Source organism: Stereum hirsutum, assembly GCF_000264905.1.
Source record: "Stereum hirsutum FP-91666 SS1 unplaced genomic scaffold STEHIscaffold_12, whole genome shotgun sequence".
Lineage (NCBI taxonomy): Eukaryota > Fungi > Basidiomycota > Agaricomycetes > Russulales > Stereaceae > Stereum > Stereum hirsutum.
Genome location: NW_006763142.1, coordinates 1,190,946 through 1,213,046, shown reverse-complemented (window position 1 = coordinate 1,213,046; position 22,101 = coordinate 1,190,946). Strand labels below are relative to the sequence as shown.

At 52.0% G+C, this 22,101-nt stretch overlaps 4 protein-coding genes across 4 annotated transcripts; 3 read left to right on the top strand and 1 right to left on the bottom strand.

The window, feature by feature from the left end:
* Nucleotides 1–1,703: 1,703 nt before the first annotated feature.
* STEHIDRAFT_27887 (uncharacterized protein) lies at nucleotides 1,704–2,078 on the bottom strand (the record flags this gene model as incomplete). Its single annotated transcript, XM_007306669.1, has 1 exon — nucleotides 1,704–2,078. A coding segment is annotated over one exon (375 nt), but the record flags the coding sequence as incomplete, so codon positions are not given.
* Nucleotides 2,079–5,799: 3,721 nt separating this feature from the next.
* Nucleotides 5,800–6,866, top strand: STEHIDRAFT_101115 (PEBP-like protein). The gene is made up of 3 exons (XM_007307058.1): nucleotides 5,800–6,225; nucleotides 6,336–6,465; nucleotides 6,538–6,866. The coding sequence occupies exons 1-3, from the start codon at nucleotides 5,866–5,868 to the stop codon at nucleotides 6,711–6,713; spliced, it is 666 nt and encodes a 221-aa protein (XP_007307120.1). The 5' UTR covers nucleotides 5,800–5,865; the 3' UTR covers nucleotides 6,714–6,866.
* Nucleotides 6,867–8,549: 1,683 nt separating this feature from the next.
* Nucleotides 8,550–16,788, top strand: STEHIDRAFT_170444 (uncharacterized protein; the record flags this gene model as incomplete). Its single annotated transcript, XM_007307057.1, has 7 exons — nucleotides 8,550–9,609; nucleotides 9,707–11,374; nucleotides 11,446–14,564; nucleotides 14,627–14,924; nucleotides 14,988–15,539; nucleotides 15,609–16,071; nucleotides 16,133–16,788. 7 exons carry the CDS (start codon nucleotides 8,550–8,552, stop codon nucleotides 16,197–16,199), a joined length of 7,227 nt encoding a protein of 2,408 aa, XP_007307119.1. The 3' UTR covers nucleotides 16,200–16,788.
* A 2,653-nt stretch (nucleotides 16,789–19,441) lies between these two features.
* On the top strand, nucleotides 19,442–21,596 carry STEHIDRAFT_159634 (uncharacterized protein; the record flags this gene model as incomplete). Its single annotated transcript, XM_007307056.1, has 9 exons — nucleotides 19,442–19,584; nucleotides 19,644–19,701; nucleotides 19,763–19,807; nucleotides 19,863–20,204; nucleotides 20,279–20,308; nucleotides 20,369–20,722; nucleotides 20,779–21,008; nucleotides 21,071–21,455; nucleotides 21,525–21,596. The coding sequence occupies 9 exons, from the start codon at nucleotides 19,442–19,444 to the stop codon at nucleotides 21,594–21,596; spliced, it is 1,659 nt and encodes a 552-aa protein (XP_007307118.1).
* Nucleotides 21,597–22,101: the final 505 nt, after the last annotated feature.

The window sequence follows — 22,101 nt, the reverse complement described above, 5'->3', positions numbered from 1 at the left end:
TTTCCATCGCCTAGTATTGATATAGGGCTACCCATGACAGCAAAAACCAAGACAATTGAACCGCTATATCCCCAGTTCTGGCCTGCCCGCCCCCTTTTACGGTGATAGGGTAATATCTTGCTGACCGTTTGTGCTATAACTTTGGAACAAATGGACCGATTCCTCCCAAAATCGATTTTAACCATCTTATGCATTTATCAATGTTTGTCAAATAGTCAGAACCCCCAAAATCGACCTCCTTCATGTTGCCGAAATCGGGCCACAATTCACGTTTTATACGTCAATTCCATCGAAATGACACCCGGCAATGCGATCCGTTCGTCCTAATTCACAAAACTCACAAAGTTACCGAAATACCCCCAGATCACCCCGTTTCCCCTACCGATCTACCCCCAGGTACCCAGTATCCCCACCCTAGCATCCCTACTATTATTCTACCATTTTTCCGTATTTTTATCGGCCACCGTTCTATCCCTATTCACCCTACGATCATCCCTGCCCATATTCCCCATTTTATCCATAAATAACCCAGCCTGTTTCACCATATACGCCCTACCTACCCGCCCTACCCATTCCCCAGCACCCCTACCCAATCCCCTACCCCCTACCCTACCCCTAGGACCACCCCCGTACACCCTACCCCATCACCCTGGGCCACCCGGCCACCCAGAATCACCCCCCGGCCGCCCCAGTAGCCAGCCCAGTACTGGCATTTATAATTCTTGGGCCAGAGGAACCTTTGTAAAGGATCCTATCCTTACTAGCAGGTACCTTTATAAAGGAGGTACATCCTCTGGTGATTTTGGTTATCGGAAGCAGAGCAGAGAGCGGAGCCAAATGGGAGTGATAGCAGAAGTAGTGGGAAGCAGAGGGCAGGACCCAGACAGGCCGCGCGTCCTTTCCAACCGTGGGACAACATGTACAAATAGAGGCCGGAGCCCCGGGACCTGCCTCCAGTGTTGGCACCAGTTCACAACTCTCGATGATACGCACCGTACCCGGCCATGGAAGGTCAGGATTTCAGTTGGGAGGAGATGATAGGGCCCCGGACTCCTTGGCCCTGTATTTTGTGATTCCGGACGGCTCCTGCTGGGTGCGGATATCGTCGGTATAGCGTGTGGCCGTTGATCCTGGTGTTCGCCGCTCATTGACGAGGTTTCCGGTCATGCGTAGCAGGTCTCAGCCCTTTGATTGGTTCAGTCGTAACCTTGGCAGCTTGCGCGTAGGTCCGGAGGGTCTTCTAGCGTCTTGGATGATCTTTTATTTCACTTACGGACTGTTTTTCTATCCGTCCGGACGCATTTCGTTCCGTTTATTTGCAATGTTTCAGACTATATGTACTCTTCTACACCACCATGCAATACAGGTTTCGGACCCCCTTTAGTTCACCCAACATATCTCAAAAACCCCCCTTTTGCCTCCCCGAAACTTCCAACGAGCTCAAGAGATCACTCGCCGTTCCGTCAGTGTCAGTAACAGTCGCCCTCGTATTTCGTACCGCAAGTCTCAGTCGTATTGTCGCGCTCGTCCGGAGCTCCCGTTCTCGTTCCGGAGTCGGATTCTGCCCACATAGAACCAAACTCGCACCCGTGTAAGTGGTTGGTGGTTCGCTTCCGCGCTTCTACCGGTCGCAAGCACATCATCGAAGGTACGTACTCAGAGTCATTATCATCCTCCCGAAGACGACCCCACTCCAAAGTCAGGAAATCCGACACCATCAGCGATGTGCCGGGACCTTTTCGCTCGGGAGTGGCCTTCTGATCGACACGGTACCACATCAGTTTACGCTCATCGTGTGCGTAGAACATCGATTCATCGTGCGTGACAAGAATCAATCGCACAAAGCCATCGGCGAGACGATCGCGAGGAGCTATCTCATTACCGTCTTCATCCCACACATGCATTCGAGGCTCATACTTCTCTTTCCAGCGCTGCACAAACTCCTTTCGGTACTTCACCACATCCTCCCGCTCATGACCATCGACGTACATCCCGTTTCGCTTCCGGCCATACCTCCATCCCATCTTCGCCAGCCACTTGCAAGCCGTATTCACTGTGATGCTTGGCTTGTGAATTCCTAGCCCGTGAAGCATGCTCTGCATGTCGTCGCTTGCTATGATCTCGACAACATCCATCGCGCTGATGAATGCAGGAGACCCGTCCTCTGGCTTTTTCTTCTCCGAGAGGCGAAGTTGAATATACTGGGAAATATCTTCGTTATCGAGAACCGTCCAGCGAACTCTGCCATACCGGTGTATGGGAAGACGACCATAGAGGATGTATTGGTGGATCCAGTGGCGAATGTTTCGTGCGTGACTTGTTCCTCGTCCGTGTGCGCGTGCGATGAGAAGGGAAGCCGATCTCCATGAGAGCGAGAGCTGAGGGTCCAAGTAAAGATTCAAGAGTTCAACGGTCTCGATGATACGTCCACGGAAGACGAGGTCGATGTTTTTGTCCTTCGCTTTGATAGAAAGGGAAGCTAATGCTCGACGGAGTGCTGGTAAATGTTTGTAAGTTAGTGATTCGAGAGCGAGATCGGTAGCGGTCTTTTCGCTCAAGTCTTCAGGTATGCGACCAGCACGGAACTCCTTCAAGAACGAGTCAACCCTGTTCTGAGCCTCGATAGCTGACATCGGTGAGGTCTTTTTCGGCCTTCCTCGTTTCTTCCTCCCATCCAAGTTGGACTCCAAGCCCTTCACCGCCACCGAAGCCACTGCTTTCAGCTCCACCAATTTCACCGATGCGCCACTCGCCGCCTGGTCCAAACTTGCCACTCTCGCTGCGAAGGCATCGTTTCCTTGACGCACTTGCTCTGCAGCTTCCCTCAACAACCTCTCCATATCCACTGTTCTTGCCGCGTTTTGCTGAGGTGCAGACGCCCGCTGTGTAGCCGCAGGAGCCAGTCGTTCGGCGTGTTCGCTGTTCAACACGATGTGTGCTCTCACGGACGCTTCTCCTGCCTGCTCGCTCCCACCATGATTCGAGATCGCTGCTGGCTTTGTCCTGGTATGCTCGTCGCTCTCCTGTGTCGTAGTGCACCAGATTTGACTGCTTGTATGAAGGGGCAACATCTGAACAACCTGAAGATTTGCCCGGTGAGTTCAAGTGAGCTTGGACTGGATGATCAGGGATTGACTCTACGACTGACCTTATTGCCCACAGGTATCTTATCTGTTTCTGAGATCTGTTCTTGAGGTGCGTTTATTGGACATTGTCTCGAGACCTCGCAGTGAGGTTCAGGTACTGGGAATGGCGTTGATACTGGGGTGCTCAGGTTGGAACTGGAGACAGGGGCTGGAGAGGAAGGTGACAGGATGGCTTAGGAAAGATCGAGTGGATGAGAAGTGTCGAGTTCGGAGATGTTGACTTACTAGGTGAGCCTTTTTGGTTCCAAAATTTTTGAATGGAGAAATAGTTCTTTTGCTTTTTGTTAGGCTTATGAGCCATTTTCCATCGCCATGCCGCGCCACCCTCACCCTCTCGCATCCTCTTCGTGCCGTGCTCTCTCTTCCACGCGTCTTCCAAGGCTGCACAGTGAGTTTTTTCCATAAGGTCTACTAAGGCCTCGAGGTCAGCCTCAGTCTGAACCTCTCGAACCTTTTCATTGTCGTCATCCGACTCAAACTCAAACTCAGACCCGGAATCCTCTCCCTCGTCGTACACTCCACCTTCTTCCATGTCAAATAGGTGATCGCGCAGCTCGCGTAAGCCCTCCTCATCAGCGTCAAGGAATACGGGAGCTGGTAACCGTTCTCCGGAAGGTCTCAGTGACACGTTGGAATCGTCGTCCGAGTTGTCGACATCCTCGACCGTTACATTGTGATTCACCCGAGTGCGTGATGGTGTCAGGGGTGTTGAAGGATATGGATTGTCTGTGTAGTACGGGTTGGTGTCTTGGGACTGCAAAACACTGAGGCTATCCCTTCCGGAGGATTGTTTTCGGAGGAATGCTTTGGGTTTGGCTGTTTCGTCTGAGAATTTATTGGCCTTGCTGGTGAAGGAAGGGTTCCGCAATGACATTGTGTGCTTTGTGGTGGTGTTGTGGGTACAAGTAGTGGCATTGAATCAAGTACAGATTTTTTTGGAGGCATAGCGTCGCACAATAGAGTAATAGTAGATTGTCGAGACTGAACAACCGCGTCTGTCGCGTTCTGTCGTGTTGGACGCGCTTGTCACAGTGACACAGTGTGACCATCACGAAAGTACCTTCCAGAATCCTTCCTGTTGAGGGAAGAGAATTTTACATAAGACGTGCTGGTTCCTGAGTTCATCAGTCTTACTATGGATGGCCCAGTAGTTCGACAAAATCTTGAGTTGTCGACCTATTGCTTATCCCGCCACCTGGGACCACAAAAACCTGCAAATATATACTTTTAGGTCTTCTGAGCGTGTCTGTGTGGTCTGTAATTTTTTTGAGAGAGCGAGTACTTTGCCAGAGAGATGCCGGGGAGAGGACTTTGTCGAACGAGTTCGATGCCAAGACATGCCAAGACCCCACTCAAACTCGCTGATTGTCACTCATTGTCGCATTCCGTCACCCGGCATCTTCAAGCTCCATCAACACCCCTTGGCCGAAAGCCACATGCGGAGATTGAATTCTACCTCTGCCGCGTCTGCAACACTTTCCCCCCTCTCTCGCGTTTATGCACCACCACATAGATTGGGCTTATACCAAGTACCCAGATGTACTACAATATGTACTATGATATCTCACGAATATAATCAGATTTTATGGATGCTGGGATCTAGCTGTGTACCACTTCTAGAGGAAGTCACGCTTGTCGAAGTGGCAGTTTTGACCATCTTTGATTTTCTGTACCAACAAGCATTCATCGTACGGATATAAAACTTTACAGTATCAATCTTGGTACATGAAAGAACATATGTATATTTTTTGGGAGCGGGGCGTGAACATAGTGGAGAGGGAGAAAAAGATTACGGAGGTTGTCAAACTACTGGGTCTTGTCAAACTACTGGGCCATCCATAGTACAGCCATTTATGAGGGTTTGGGCTGGGCCAAACTCAATCGCTCTTGGAGAAGTGGTTTCCCTTCCCGATTACACAGACCTTCTCATGCATATCATAGTTTCCATACCATAGAATATGCCTCTGCAAAAATATCCACTATCGGGCAACTGTGGAATGCGAACAAATAGAATCAGTTCGAAAATCTGTTATCAGCCCGTGTGACGATCGCGCGTCGGCAATCAGTGGTCCGGGAGGCCGCCTGCGCCAAAAGAGGCCGGCTATCTCGGAATGTGACGTGTGACTTCCAAATGTGGCCGCGATGAAAATAGCCGGTAATTGTCTTCCAGCACCGACATAAGAAGAGCAGCATGTTGCAACATCTGTCACTCCCAAGTCATGGCGCAAATCAAGTCCAATATATGTGCAGATGCTTCACAAATATATTCAAATTTTTTGACTGCCTTGACAGTTTGTGAGCTAGGTAATACTTTTGTGAATACCTGACCTGTCCCCATTCATCATGCTCCCCTCACATTGGATTCTGTATCTCGTAGCCCATAATATTCTGGGAGATGTCCGATATGTATACCAACATACTACATCAAACTCCGAGGGGATACATGCAAGGGAACGAGAGTTATTGAGGTTTAGCCCATAAGGGGATGGCAGCCCAAACCCTCATAGATGGCTGTAGGTCGAATATTTCTTTGTACACGCGTCGATCCCGGCCGCGGGCCGACACTATCCAAAATCTTGGGAAGCCCCTGTGGCGTTTGAGCCCCCCACAACATCATCCGACATGTAACCATGGCATACGTGCGTCATGCGTAGCCTCTTTCACGTCTCTCACACTCACATCCTAATCTCGCTCAAATCTGAAAACAATAACTACAACAATGTCCACAAGCGTCGACCCTCTGACATCCCTCAAATCAGTCCTCGAACGGGAATCCTTAATCCCCACCATCATCCCTTCCTCCTTCCAGCCCACCATACTCTTTACGATTCAGTACCCGCCAGATGTTGAAGTCCTGTTAGGCAATAAGTTGACGGTAGAGCAGACGAAGGAAGAGCCTAGTGTTGTAGTCGTGCCGATGAGTGTGCCGGAGGCGGTGGCGGACGGCGACGGGAAGGAGGGCAGGGAGGGGACGAGAGGGTATAGTACGAAGGAAGACGTGTCGTATACGCTTGTCATGACGGATCCGGATGCGCCGTCCAGGGATGATCCAAAGTTTGGGCCGTTTAGACATTGGGTGGTGAGTCGCTCTCTTTGAACGGTACGAATTACTCAGTGCTGACCAGTGACGAATTTATGTGCGTTGCGAATTTCTGGTCGCTGCGGGAATGATGTTATCCAATATTGTAGGTGACGGGTCTGAGGATCCCGACGGATAAAGTCGTAGGATCTGCGAATTTGCCGGCTATGAAGACCAAGGCTGCGACGACGCCTTATCGTTCGCCTGGTCCGCCCCCGAACTCTGGGACTCACAGATATAGTACGTGACTCGACTTGCTCAGCGTGGACATCAACTTTCGATACTGAAATCGACGATTCTCGGACACACTAGCATTCCTCCTCTTTCAAGAACCCTTCTCCGACCCTCCGTTCTCCATCCCGCCCGATGCGCCGGAGTACGGATCGGAAAAGGAACAGAGGAGACATTGGAATGCGATGGAGTTTGCGGGGAGGTATGGGTTGGAACTTGTCGGTGTGAATTTCTTCTTGGTCAAATCGGATGTGTGAACGGTGTACTGTAGTGTATATACCAGTAGTAGAGTGGACTGTAAGGGACTCGGGAGCGCATTCCAGGATTTGACGCATATTCAGACGACGGGATGAATTGTTGGACAAATATGGCCTAAGAGTTCACTGTGATTAATTATCCACCCATATGAGCCCTATATCGAGACAATGTTGACTGGGTGGACCTACTCTATATGGGCGCGGTCTCTTCTTCAAGTTCTCTTACATCTCAGTTTGTCGCTGTCTCCTCTTCCTGAACCCGACATTCGATTCCGTTCCGTGTGGCGTGTGGCGGCGTGCTTTGACTCTCTCTCGGAAAGAGCCGGATGCGTGGACTCTGCGCAATCTGCGCAATATATGCGTCTGATGTCTTTTTCTCTGCTCTTCCATCACCTTCTGCCCGCAAGCAACATTTCACTCGACAAGAGCCTGCATTATTTTTCCTGTCATAGGTGTTCGTTTCAATGATGGTCATGGTGAACATTGTGAACGACCCAGCCATAGGCCTAGTACCAATGCCTCGATAGGGGCATTACCAGTACATGCTGGTCACAACCGTCTCCCATGAGTTCTTCCCTTCCGTAACTAGGTATGATGATAGAGTGCTGATCTGACCGGTAAAGGTATGTTTTCATCGTCTCTGTCTTTTGAATATTGACTGATTTCTTTATATTTTTGTCCAGCGGCGCTTATAACTTAGCGAGTATAGCAACCGTCGCTTCTTGCGCATTCTTCCACCATTGTAATCCCGCGAAAGCCCTCTCCTTTAGTGTGGACACAGCATATCAACCGACTTAGCCCAGTCACCCAGATCACTTATCCAGCTTACCAGACTTTCAGCCTATTGTGGCGTCTGGATTGCTAGAAGAAAGCTTGTATATTTGTGTCATCGGAACACTATGTTATACTACCTGCCTTCAGTGACCATACGATAGTATACATTCCAAACTCTCTCAAAGCATCAGCTTGCATGCAGAAGCTCGACTTCCCACCATAGTACATACCTTGGGCCACAGTCCCAATTCGCGGTCAGGTGATCAGATGCGCGAATGCCTCCCTGCGCGTTTTGGGATGATGGACCCACGATAACAAACGCCGCGTGTTCGCCTCGTTCATGTTCGGTTTCGCCACAGGCTGTGTACCCTTTTCGTTCGTCCCTTCTATCTTTCTTTTTCGCGCTGCCTGCTCTTTTCTTTCTTACCCGGCTCCTAGCTTCTTTTACTAGATCGAAACCTACTTGTTCTTAGGTTTCGATTTGTTTTAGTCGCTGTTTCAACCGGCAGTCGGCGCAGTGCTTTGCTTATAGACGTCACGAACCGCAAGGATCAAGCCAATAACGACCCGTCAAGAATATCAAGTCCGCCTCGCATAACGTGCGATTCCATCAAGACCTCAAGACCGACCCGACTCACGCTTTCACGAACGAACGCAACCTTGCCTTACGACTGGTCCTACCCATCGCAGGCCTCATCATCAAGATTCCTATACATCTTCTCATCTTCCAACTTCCGTCTCACTTTTGCTAGCTTTGGTTCTGACTCTGTTTTGACTCGTATTATTGGTCACTTTCTGCCCCCTTTTCTTTAACGTTTACGTTCCACGATTCGCATTTAACGCCTCGCTATTTTTCTCTTCCTCTTTTCTTCCCTTTTTTGTGATTTCCTATTTCAACACCGTGTTTGTTTTATTAAATAACGTCTCATCAGTTACGATTTATCATCATCTGCCATCCTCGTACATTCCAGTATCTCACCATCATCTCCATTTTCTTTTACCAACATGAACCCAGTATCAATATCGTCGACAACAAGATCGCGCCCGTCGTACACGTCATCAATGTCTCGCGCCCATGTATCATATCCCTACATCGACCCAGTAGCCATCCAAGACCCGCACCACGACTTCCACCGCGACCGCTTCCAGCCCCAACCACAACACACCCGCGATGAATCACCAGATGCATCTCGAGACCAGTCCCATTCCTCCATAGAATCGCAATCCCAGTCCAACTCCCAATCCTACCGCGAACAGGGCGGTCAAGTCCCAACCATCCGCCTCGTCTCCGGCACACCCTTCGCCATCGGCGCCGCCTCTCCTTTCTCCGACTCGAACACCTCTCTTCGTCTTCCCCTCCCCGTTCCCACGATCGTCCCCATGCCTAATCGGGACTCCGTCGCACTCGCCGATATGTCGATGGCCACGGGGATGTCGTCATATGTTGCCGTTTCGCCCCCTTCGCCACCGAACCATGTCGTCGATACTCTCGCTCCGAAGGGCCAGGACGGAGAGCGGAGGAGAGTCGTGCCGAAGAAGAAGTCTAAGTTGAGTTTGCTCGTCGCGGGGAGTATGCGTGGGTCGAAGGAGAATAAGGAGGCCAAGGAGAACGGTGGTCTCGGAACGACGAGGGGCAGATCTAAGCTTTCCATTGGGCCGGGTGGGAGTGGGAATAAGGATCTGTCGGATGTGACGCGCAGGATAGGCGCTGGGACTTCGACGATCGGAAGAGGGAGAGGGAAGAGTGGAAAGGGAGGATTCGAGATCTATGTGGATCAGGAGAATGAGGCGGTGGAAGAGGTCGTCGTCATGAAGAAGAAGAAGAGTAGGATTGGGTTGGATGGTATCAGGTGGGGAAGTGGGAACTCGAGCACGAACGCGAACCCTGGTGCGAGCGGTGCAGGAAGTGGAGGAAGGACTACGAGCGAGACAGGAATGTTAGGAGAAGTGACGAATGCGCAGCAGAGGGAGCGGGAGAAGGAGAGCAAAGGGTCAGCGCGGTTGTTGAAGCCGAAGTTAGACGAGAAGGACTCGAAATGGTGGAGTATTGGGAGGGGAAGAAAGGACGCGAAAGAGAACAAGGAGAAGGAGAAAGACAAGGAGACGAAGAAGCGGTCCAAGAGTACGTTTCGTTTTCTTTCTCAGCATAATCTCTCTCTCTCTCTCTCTCCACACTCAAGTACAACTTACGACCCCATATTCGGATACCACCCTCATAGCCCCAGATCTCTTCAAATCTTCTCGTGCCCGGTTTAATTCCCTTGACTCAGGTATCCTCCTCAATTCTCCCACAGAGACTTCCGCTCCTACAAACGTCAACGCCGAAGACAAACCCGAGAGCCAGCGTCCCCATACAGTTCTTCAAGGGCTCCGCTCGGCCTCTCAGACCCTTCTTGTTCCTGTGTCTCACCGCACGGACCTCGACGCAGACGCGGCGAGCCCAGTTGAGGAGCATTTCGCCAGGCCTCAGTCTCCCGCCCTGCTTGCGCCGTCGTCTACTGGTCCCGCACCGGTGCCATCTCCTATTCATCTAGCGCCTTCTCCGACTTCTGCTCGTCGCGTGTCGTCCCCGGCTGCCACACTTCTTGCGCCTCCGACGAACCCCAGCACCGGCTCGATCGCTGTCCGGGCGATGCGCTCGATGCGCTCGATGGCTCGTCTTGGTAGCTGGGCGCCGTCCTCCAACACCAACAACCTTTCTAGAGAGGACGAGGAAGCTGCGTCCCCCATCTCTCCAGCCATCATCACCGCGAGCGCCATCGCAAACTACACCGCTATGGGCAACATGAGCACGACCAATCTCGCCAATGCGACCACCACGAACGCGAACCCGACCCCAATAACGACGGCGACGAGTGGAGCAAAGAAAAAAGAAAAGCCCAAAGACGCCAACTCGACGATCAGCAAAAAGAAAAAGAAAACGAAAACCAGGGAATCGCTCGCTACCGCCAACGCCAACGCGACGAGGTATTCGGGGAGCAGTTTCGAGGCCGGGGCACCGTCGCCTATGAGCGAATGTTTTTACCAGAAGCCCCAGCAGATGCTGCTGCATCCTCACGACGGTCAGGCGCAGGGTCATCTCAATGGCGGTGAACAGCAGGAGCAGCTGCAGACGACCTTGCAGCCGAAGATGCTGGACCCGACGAAGAGGAAAGCCAGCATGCTCGGTATCGGCTTGCCTTCGAGCCTGAAGTTCGGGACCGCGAGGGTGTTCTCTGGGACGACTGCAAGCAGACTGTCTGCGTCTTCGGCTTCGACTGCGAGCGCAGAGGAACGTCGATGTCCACCTGTTTCTGGGATGGGACGCGGAAGATCAGGTTCGGCGGTTTCTGCGGCCTCGTCTCTCAGGCCTATATCCACTTCGTCCGGGATGTCGGGTGCTTCTTCGTCTTCGAGCGTCGGGTCTGTGAGATGGGACGAATACAAGCTCGTCACCGTGAAGGAGCAGAAGAAACAGGAGAGGGTCGAGGCGGAGAAGGCAGCAGAATTGGAGAAGGGAAAGGAGAGGGAGGCCGAGAGGCGGGATACGAGGAAACCAGGGGATGCGAGGAAGAGGATGGCGTTGATGGACATTTTCCCGGAACAGATGGTCACGAGCAGTCCCAAGGAACGGAGGCCGATATCTGAAAGCTCGGCGAGCTTTTCGTGCATGCCTATTCCTGAGCCGCCCCTCGTCATGGTCCAAGAGCCGACGTTGGAGATGTCAGAGGGGACTGAAGGTACGGAAGATGAAGATGTTGTCGTATTCCGAGGGGAGGATTTCGGTGTGGAACCCCAGAACGAGACTAGGCCTCAGGGTGAGACGCCGAGTAGGAGGGTACGGAGGCATATGTCCGAGCAGTTGTCGGATAAGGACCAGCAGGGTGCTGTTATGGATGATGTTGAAGGTAAGTTTCCGTTAGACACGAACCCTATATGTTTTTGTGTATTCTGAACGGCCCCCTTCTTTCTTCTCTAGGTGTTTTGGAGCTTTTGGACCAGGCAACGAGCGACCTTGCGTCTCTCATCGGCCGCTTAGACTTAGAAGCCACTCCAGGGGCTGGCTCACCCAACGGTTCTCCATTCCGCCTCTCGCCTTCTTTGACCCGTGCACTTCGCAATACTCCCTCGCTCAGGTTTGGCGCAGGTGGCAGTGTCCGTGCTGGTACATATGGTAGTCCCCTCAAGAAAGTCACTGCAGTCGGTGCTACTCCATCCAAGCAACCGAATACCCGCACCAGCATGTCCTCCATTACCTCTCTCCGTCCATACGCTCAATCTCGTGCTCGCGGTAAATCAACAATCTCCGGTTCTATCCCCGAGAAGACAGCGACTCTCGTAGGTAGGCAGATCGTTCCGTGGCCTATTTCGCCTACGAAGGCCAGTCCGCAGAGGAGGGCGACTGCGCCTGCTCCGACAGTCGGAGGTGCTCCGACGTTCAGGTTCCCGTACAGGCCGACGTTTAGTCCTGCACCGATGGCCGATCCTCCGCTCGTCTTTCATCCTTTGAAACCGTCAAAGGCGAAGGCCCCTGCTACGACGGCGCGACCTGCAAGCTCAGTGGTCGGTTCGGCATTGTCAACACCATCCATTCCGACTGGTACGCCATCATCGGTGACGTTCGGTTCAGTATCTCAGCCAAACGCAGACAGATCTTCACTTGCTGAGGAGAAGGAAGACGAACCGTCACCCATCCCCGTCTTCCGTTCGCGTGCACAGGAGAAACCAAAGAGCCCACCCATGATGCTTACCCTCAACACTGAAGACAGCAACGTCAGCTTACGTCCCGTCCGTGGAGTACCGATATCTCCTGCTGCAAGGAAGGGTCTTGGGCTGACTGGGACGATGGGGGATGCTGAGGAAGATGGAGAGCAGGAGTTGTCGGACGATCCGGATTCGGATATTCCGGAGGAGTTGCAAGCGATTTTACATTCTGGCCAGGACGGAGAGACAGAGACAGAGAGGTTCGAGGATACGCTCACGTTCGACGGACATCTTGGTCTTCGACTACCTCCTTCACCTGGTTCGCCACCTGAATCGCCACTGCCCATGCCGGACAGCTCTGCCCCTTCGGTTATCATCCCTGAAGTTCCAGTGTTTAGAGCGAGTCTCACTATGGAGGACGAAGAGGAAGGGGTTCAGCTTGACGATTCTGACTTCTCCAACTCCAATCCCAACTCTCCGTACCAGGACCATACAGGAAAGTCATTCGATTTCACGGGAGAGCTGAAGGTTTTGAACGAATCTGGTGCAAACAACCGCCACAGCTTCGTCGAGCAGCTGGAGAACGCGTTCAAGACCCCGGCAAAATTCGACCTCGAGAGGCATGGTCAATCCAGCGACAACAAGAATGCCGACGCGAACCAGGAAATGCCTGATATTTCGCTTGCGCTGAGGAGTTTGGGTCTTCAAGACTCACTCCCTAGATCCGTGTCGAACGGCAGCATGGATGTCTCGGATATTGGACAGTCTCCGATGGGACTTCTTCCTAGTCCGGACATCGTCGATCCGAGGAGTCGTAGCTCGAGGGAAAGTGCCATGTCTGGACTCGGTATGGACGACAGTATGAACTTCTCATTCGACATCGGACAGTCTCCCTCAGGACTCCTTCCTAGCCCGGATATCATCGTTCCAAAGGCCCGCGGTTCCAGAGCGAGCACCACGTCGTTCTCATCCAGGAAGAGCAAATCTTCGTCTCGATCGAAGGCGTCGGATGGTCAGCTGGACGTAAACTTCAAGTTCGGAGGCAAGGGATCTATGTCCCCCAGGCGTGCGCATACGAGGACACCTTCGATCCTCACACTTTCGGACATCATCCCCTCTCCCTCGCATGCGCGGTCCCTCTCAATGGCCTCTTTCTCGAGTGACATGCCCAAGGTCGAGGAGGACAGCTACGTTCTGAAGTCGATCTTCGAGAAGGCCACAGATGGTGCGGCTGAGACTTCACCTGTTCCGTCGCTCCCCCGCCGGCGTGCCGACTCTGACGCTGAGCCTGACTCGGCTTCGAAGAGGGCTGCTCGTGAGCAAGCTTTGATCGATTTGGTTGTTGGTCCTCAAGGTTCTCACTCTCGTGCTCCCTCCGACATGAGTTTTAACGGTTTCGAGATGTTTGGGGACGTTCGCCGTGGATTCGAATTTGGTGGAGAACGTCCATCTTTTTATCCTCCACCCAGTGCGACCGCCCGCCGAGGGCACATGCCGCGTGATTCGGTCCTGAGTATGGCTTCTATTTCATCCTACGGCGCGGTCTTGAATAGCGGTACCCCGGATCCTTTCGACTATGGTGTTCCCGCATTCTCGGACAGGCCATCCTCCGACGATATGTCCATGTCGTTCTCGATGTCCATTGACGACACCTTCTCGTTCATCCGTCAGAACCGCAACCAGCCTCTTCTTAGGCGAAGGCTCGAAAGCGACGCTTCCACTTTCTCCTTCCGCGCATCGCAGATTCTCCGTCCTTCAATCGTTCCTCGGAACCACCACCACCGCCAAGAGTCTAACATGTCTACCACTTCTTTCGCTCCACCCATCAGCCTTTATAATCGTGGCTTCGGCACCTACGGTCCCGGTCACAGGAGGAACGACTCGAACAACACGAACAACAGCGCGAGCTCTATCGCTCACGCGTACGCCAACCTACAGCACTTGTATGGTTCCGCTCGGTCGAAAATTGCGAGACATCGTCAGGAACAGTCCATGGAGTCGACTAGGAGCGATATGGAGGCCCTGCGTAACGGTATGGGTCGTGGGATGGGTGACAAGATGCTCGATTCTGCCTTCGAGTATTGCATGCCTCTGCCGTCGATATCTGATTCTCCTCGGGAGTCCGAAGACGAGGATGTAATGATGGACAACCGGTCGATGGATGATTCAATTTTGGATGGGGAATCTGGGAGGGTGTTCTCTCCTAGCGACTCGATCTTCGAGAAGACGAACCGACCGATATCTGTCTCGTCGGAGGAGGTCTTTAACGACTCTGAGCCGTCCGGAAGACGCGATTTATTCTCTGTTGGGCAGTTCCGGCCTGTCTCGATATACAGCGACGACATGAGCAGCGACTCCGACGAGAAGCCTCAGGATGACGATACGATGATCACGGTATGTCGACTAATATTTGTAGATATCGACTGCTCCTTTAACTCGACCGGTCTTAACTCCAGATGTTTGACGGAAGCCTTGTTCGCCGCCGTTCTGTCGGTTCTGTTCTCGAAACCTCTCCATGCATCCGTGTTGGAAAGAGAAAGGCCATCCGTGGCCCTCAACATCGCGTCGCTGGGTCCGAGGATGATGTCATGGAGGCCCCCAACAAGGTTTTCCTCAGAGAGCAGCCGGCAATCAATACTATCGCGGGCGACCGATTCGGAGACAAGAGAATGACTCAGGTTCAGCAGGGTCTAATTGCGCGACAGAGTTTAGAAGAGAATTGCTTGAGCGCCGAAGGCGAAGATGACGGTTCTCGTACGTGCTCTAGTCTCTCTCCCTTTTGTTGTAGTTCTCACACCCAGGTTTTGTCCTTCTCAGTGCGCCCTCCACCGGTCTTCACTCGTCCCGGACGGTCAAGGTCCAGCACTGTCACATCCAGTTCTGGTGGGGATACTCCGCCGCTCTCCGCTTGCGAACATTCATCTCAGTCCAGTGAATCTCAGTCTTCCATCGATATCGCTCAGCTCAACGCCATACTCACTGGCATGGCTCTGCCCCTCACCGGGATCGCTCGGGAAAGAATGAGGGCCAGAGCTCGGGGAGCTGGTCATCGTCGTCGTGCATCTCAAATAGCCCAAGCTCGCATGTCGCGCTCGTCGGTATACGAGACGATTGAAGAGGAAATGTCCGTCAATAACACTCCTGGCCCTTCGAAGACCGCGAGTCCAGACGAGACTGTTCTTTCGCCTGTCAGAGACGATGTCATGATCGTCGATGCGGATGATACACGATCCGTGAGGTCCTGGAACGAGGACAAGGACATGGTGGAATTGAAGAAGTACTATGCTCTCAAGAACGAGGCGCACGACACGGTTGAGGAGAGTAGGCGTACCTGGTCGGATACTCCGTTTTCCATCTACGCAGTTCAATGTGAGTTATCTTCTCTCAAAAAAGGCTTTTTTTCTATCAGCCGACTAATTGGATGTGTCTCTATCACAGGCTTCGAGCCGCCTGGTCAACCCGCGGGCATGAAGGCTCTTCTCGAGCATTCAAAGCAAACGTACGGCCCTCTACCCTCTGAACTTCGTCCCCGCCGTGTCCGGTCCCGCACGAACTCTCGTCCTTCGCCTTACCCTCGCTCTCAGTTCGCCACCTCGCCTGGAATGAAGTCTTCCCCCTTCGAACAGCATTCGTCTCCGGTGATGCCCGAGTACGTCAACCGTAACAGTGTTGTGCACGAGATGACGTTGCAGGAGCGGACTACGAACCCGAACTTCACCAACGCCACCTTGGCGGATATTTCGCCGTTTGTTCCAATGAAGAATTCGTTTGAAGCGCCCATCAGGCCCAGGGTTGCTTCTATCGCAAGGAGGAATGCGCTGGGATGGTCAAAGCGCAATACTACCGGGAAAGAGAACAGGGAAAGTAGGGAGAATGTCTCCAATGGCTCAATCGTGCCTGCGTGAGTATAACACGGCTCTACTGTTCATTTCCCGTGGCTGATCGTCGATAATGATCCACAGCAATAGTGATTCTCTCCGTCTGAACCGTCCTCGACCTCGCGGAAGGCCCTATTCCGTCCGCGCATAATCAATCAATCTCGCTCCATGCCTCGATAACCGTTCAGATAACTCCCGTTTTCGGCTGGTACCTTTAGGATCCCATCCTGAACATATGCCTGCACGCGTTCCTCCTCGCACCAACCTTCCACGAAAACCCAGCGATGTTCGCAATCCGGTAACACCCTATGCTATGACAAAGTCAAAACCTATGCCCCTCCTCTCACATCTCCTTTCGCTTCCTTCTTCTGGAACTCTCTCTCATGAGATGCCGCACCCGGGTGGCGCGAAACACGAATGGGTTGATTCACTTTGCTTGATTTGCTTTTCAGTTCGACTGCAGTGGTTGTGTGATCGTCGGCGTCGCGTGCTTGCGCTTTTCATTATTCTTCGACGTTGCTGTTGTTGTGCTTTAATGGTTTCTTCTGGTTTTTCGGGTGACCGTGCTACTCTTTGCCGAGGATACGAACTTGATGACGGAGGCGAGCCTGGTGTTCTGCAGGTTCGCTTCTTTCTCTGGTGATGTCTTTTACGATCTGCTTTGCGTATATTTCACGAGTTTTTGCTTTTTTCTTTTTCTTTTGACCCATGATGTTTTGATAGAATGTCCAATATGCCCCACGAATACTACAAATACGCAGTGCTTCGTATCTGTATCCCTTGACTTGTAACTTCTTTTTACTCGGTCGACTTACGATGTGTAGTGTGTGCATGTTGCAAGTTCGTGATGTCTGCTCCGCGCACCCCCGCTAGTCTTGTACCTGCTCTTACATACATCGCATTTGCGCCGATATTCTCTGTCTATATTCGTAGATCGAATACACGACTCTGTTGTTTACACATGTTCGCTTTTTGCGGAATGCTTCAAGTCATGGATGTCTACAATCGCCACACTCACAATTACGACGCCACAGCGCCTCAAGAGTCGCGGCCCGCGCACGGACCCCTCGCCACGTGCGACCTATAAAGCATCGCAAGGCGAAATTTTGGCGTTTTTTTCCTTACAGTCCACTCTCACTTTTGCCTCTACGCATTGACGCTCACCCGGATGCGTGGATTTCCGTTATTTGTCGGGAGGAGAACGGTCTCAACGGAGTCGAGAACTGGGCATGCCTTTCAACCTATATATCTCCTGGTTGAGCGGCTAATCAGCTCTCGATACATCATTCCCCCTTTTTCTCGTTGTTTGGCTTGGGATTTTGATTGCAGGCGGGCGGGTGAAGGGTTGTTACAACATTCGTGAACTCGTGCGTTCCTTCTGTATGTCGTTTATAGTCAATTCCATGGTGCTTTTGCTCGCAATTGTGGATTCGTGTGTTGTGAAAAGACGTGACGGACCTTCGAAGTCGTGCATCGGAGACTCTGCGTCCGTGGTCAGGCCTGCGTCGCTTTCTTCTCTTTTGTACCGGCGGGAAACAATACCCCGCGTGACAAATGAATCTGTGTGTATTGTATACGCACATGCTGGGGTATGCATCGATTCAATTCATGACACTCAGTGACTAACTAATACTATGGTGCGAAGCACTTACTCACCGCATAAGTCGAACACCGGGAAGACCCGGTCACAGGAGGGTCAAATTCGCCTCTAAGACTTATCTGTCTTGTCAAAATGCTCCTTTTGATGAAAGGAAGAGATTCCCAAGACAGATTTCCAAAATAATTAAAACTGAGGGACTTTCAAAGTTCCCACCCACCAGATTTGGCGGGTTTCGATTTCTCCCGCCAAACAATTAATATTTAATAGAATTGTTTATTATTTATGAGAGTCCCGGGTTTTTTTAATATGCTCCAGGAATTTTCTTTCAATAAACTGGAATTTCGACCTCCCGGGCACAAATTTGGCGGTTGAATATTATATGCGGTGACTAAGTGCTTCGCACCATAGCTAAAACTAGTGCGTCACAGTCCATGATTTTATATGTACGACCGATCCTGACTCCGTTCGTAGATGATCTTTCGGTGGTCTCCTCAAGAACGCACAATTGCAACTTCTTTCCTTCGTTCCATCCGCAGAACTTTGGCGAGATTTAACCACGATTGCGCTCTGTGTCGTGTCCGATTTCTATCGGTCTCACCGATATACCAATCAAAACTTCCCTCGCCAGACTATCCTTAAGCTTGCCTAAGAATCCCGCCAGCAGCGTCGAGGCCTCGGTAGAGAGCTGCATCATGGTACCACTTATCGTCCTTGTGTAAGTGTTCAAGCTATCTTATACGAACCCAGCCCATGATGAAAACTATCAGGGGTCGGCAGGCTTGGCCTGCGAGGGTGTTTCCCTTTGAGACTTGGGCTGAATATTCCAGGAACGGGGAAGACAGGAGAACCCGGAACCGCATGTTTTGATCGCCTCCCCTCAACCTCAACCTATCCCGCAGCTCGGTGCTAGGAGTCTTGGGATATGTGGTCTTGTGCGTTGAACTTGAACTCCGTTGCTGATGTGCCTCCCTCAGCTCGCGATATTGTTGGCATGCAGGCGATACGGTCTATAGTCGTGAGCCATTTCCAATCACTTCTACGGAGTTTTGTTATCCTGATATTTCCTCTATCGGCAGGTTCAGACACTCGTCCAGATTCGTTCTACATTCATCGTTCACGTTCGCAATCCTTCCGCTCCGCGTCCCTTGGTTCATTCATCGTCAGTAGACGTCTCCGTTGTTCGCTTTGACGGACAAACAATCATCTCCTGCAGCTATTTTCGGTCTATGCCATCTGACCCTAAACAATGAATGTTCGGTAATCCCGAGCATATCTTTTTTTGGATGTGAGAGTGGGCGGGGATAGTTTCTGCGCTGTATCTGTGAGATGTATCTGATTGTTCCTCGCCCCTCTTGCGCCACCACTAATCCCCTGCTCGCTATCTGTCAGTAGTCGCGGTGACTTGCTTCTTCAAGAGGCTCCTCAATCTTCCGATAAGTGCCTCCGATTTTTGCCAGGGCGAAGTGGAGGCGCAGAACTATCAGAGCGCAGCACCGCATCCAGCGAAGCACTCTGGTTCCTTCGGAGGGCAACATGACGTTGTACCCATGTATTGGCGAGAGGATCATTCGCTAGCTTCGATTCTGAAATTGCTACATTCGATACCTTATCCGAGTGTGCGCGTTATCTCAAGCGTCTTGCCTCTCTGGTCTCGTCAGGTTGTCTCTTATCGTGAGAGCATGGTGTGCCCGCCATTCATGCCTATATTAGATTGCTACAAGCGTGTGATCCGTCTGACCTTGGAGCTGCTTCTTTCCTCCTTGCGAGTCGGGTCTCCTTAACGTCTCACCATCATGTCCCTTCACGCCGCCGATACCAAGGATGCTGTCCACGATCCTATCGACGAGAAGTCTTCTGGCGTTCAGACCGACATTGAGGCTGTCTCTGAGCAGGAGCCCGAAGATATCATCGAGTTCGACGAGAAGAAGGAGCTCAAGTATGTCCAAGTCGTTGTCAGTTCAGACATTCTTGTTTTTGACCACTGTCTTCCCGTAGGCGTGGTCTAGAGCAACGGCACATCCAGATGATTGCTCTTGCCGGTACCATTGGAACAGTATGTCATTCCCTTCTTCGTTCACTGCATCTGTGCATTAATACACGAGCGAAAACTATAGGGTCTGTTCCTTAGTTCCGGCAAGGCCATCGCCCGAGGAGGACCAGTGCGTATCATCTCCCCCCGATTCACTTTGATATGACAGCTAAAACCATTGCAAGGTTGGCGCTTTGATGGGTTACACCTTCGTTGGTGTTTTAGTGTCCGGCGTTGTCCTTTCAATTGCCGAAATGGCAGCCCTTGTTCCTCTCTCGGGCGGCATCGTTCGTCACGCGGATTATTTCGTCGATCCCGCTCTCTCTTTCGCCCAAGGGTGGAACAGCATCTACTCTCAATGCGTCGGCCTCCCTGCCGAGATTGTAGCCGCAGCGGTGCTTATTCAATATTGGACGACAATCAGCAATGGCCTGTGGATCACCATCCTAGGTCTTCTCATCGTCGCCACCAATTTGTTCTTCGTTCGCTTCTATGGAGAGCTCGAGTTTGGTTTCTCTATTTTGAAAGTAAGTCTTGCCAGGTTGATCTTTCTCTCTAACCACTCGGCGTGTCTCACTGATTGTCCTTTGGAATCAATTAGATCATGCTCATCATAGGCTGTATCATCATGGTACGCCCCGTGCCCACTCCCGGTCCTACATGTTTGTTAACCATTCTTGCATCCAAATAGGGTCTCGTTATCGATCTCGGAGGAGGCCCGGATCACCATCGCTACGGCTTCCAGTACTGGAGGAACCCGGGCCCTTTCGTCCAATACCTCGGCATTGAGGGCTCACTTGGTCATTTCCTCGGTTTCTGGACAACCTTCTCCAACGCTGCCTACGCTTACTCTGGTGTTGAGGGTATCGCCAGCGCTGCTGCGGAGACACGCAACCCCCGTCAGAACATTCCAAAGGCGGCGAAACGTATCTTCTTCCGTGTCCTCATATTCTACGTCGTTTCGATCTTTGTCGTCACCCTCATCGTTCCATCCAACGACGTGAACCTCCTCTCCAGCACGGGCAATGCTGCCCAGTCTCCTCTGGTGAGCAGTTTGCTCCGTTCGTTGATGAGCCGGATGTTAATATGACACGCTTGCAGGTTATTGCCGCCTCTCGCGCTGGAATCAGCGTCGTTCCACACATCATCAACGCCGTCGTTCTGACCTCTGCTTGGTCGTCCGGTAACAGCGGCATGCTTGGTTCCTCCCGTGCGCTCTATGGCCTTGCGCGCGAAGGTCATGCTCCCAAGATCTTCCTTCGTGTCAACCGCTTCGGTATTCCATACGTCGCGGTATTGTTCATCTGCTGCTTCATCTCCCTCGGATACATGTGAGTATCTTAGCTTTCAAACATCTGTGCTATCTGTTAATTATCTTTCGTGTCCGGCCTAGGTCTCTGCAAGACAGCGCTTCCACCGTGTTCTCGTGGCTCCAGGACCTCGTCTCCGCCGCTGCCCTCGTCCACTGGATCATCATCTGCCTCGTCTACCTCCGTTTCTACTACGGTATGAAGAAACAGGGCATCAGTCGCGACGAGCTCCCATGGAAGGGGCCCCTCCAGCCCTACGCCGCATGGACGGGTCTCGTCTCCTTCTCCATCATCCTCCTCACCGCCGGCTACGCCGTCTTCATCAAGGGCGACTGGGACACCGAGACGTTCTTCTCCGCATACTTCAACATCCCGCTCATCTTTGTGCTGTACTTTGGCTACAAGTTCTCAAGGAAGACGAAGATTGTGGCTTTGGAGGATATCCCGATCCGACATTTCTTGGACCTGGTACGTATACATTCCGGGAAGCATGTTTGAGGCGACCGCTTGCTCATCAGTCTTTGATTCCGATTTTAGGCTCGCGACAACCCGGAGCCTCCTATCAAGTCGCCCAAGGGGTGGAGGAGGCTGAATATCTTGTGGTCTTAGGTCGTGTGCTCGGAGGGTCGATAAATTGCTTGTAGAATGTATTTTATGACGTTGTGAAATGATCATTTTTTGGAACCTGTTTTTGTGGAATCTCACCTGGTCTCTCGACACCAGCAGCAAGAAGTCGTCACACAGGGTGTGGCCCGTTGTCAGCTGAGGAGTTCAGCCCAGAGTCCAGACACGTATACCGACGGTTCTGGGCTAGAAAAAGTTTTGATATTGTCGGTGTTGACGTTGAAGAGTGTTGTCCATGTGGCGCGGTCGCCACAGGAGTACTTCAAGCGCTTGCCTCAAACGATCGAACTCCGCCGGCGGTCCTCCGTTGTCCGACCTCTCCACCAAACGGCCAAGCAAGGCAACTGTAGAAGCTGTTGTTACTTTAGGGGATAGTTACGCAAGGACGAATAGAGGTCTCATAAGTCTCCTGTTTTCCTCTAACAAAATCGACATGGGTCATTCGGGCGTACTGGGTCACAGTAGGTCTGGACGTCATAGCGCAAATCAG

Coding starts and splice junctions, on each gene's coding strand:
- STEHIDRAFT_101115 (XM_007307058.1), top strand. CDS start 5,866: ATGTCCACAAGCGTCGACCCTCTGACATCCCTCAAATCAGTCCTCGAA. Junction 6,226..6,335: donor GGCCGTTTAGACATTGGGTG/GTGAGTCGCTCT, acceptor CCAATATTGTAG/GTGACGGGTCTGAGGATCCC. Junction 6,466..6,537: donor CTCTGGGACTCACAGATATA/GTACGTGACTCG, acceptor CGGACACACTAG/CATTCCTCCTCTTTCAAGAA.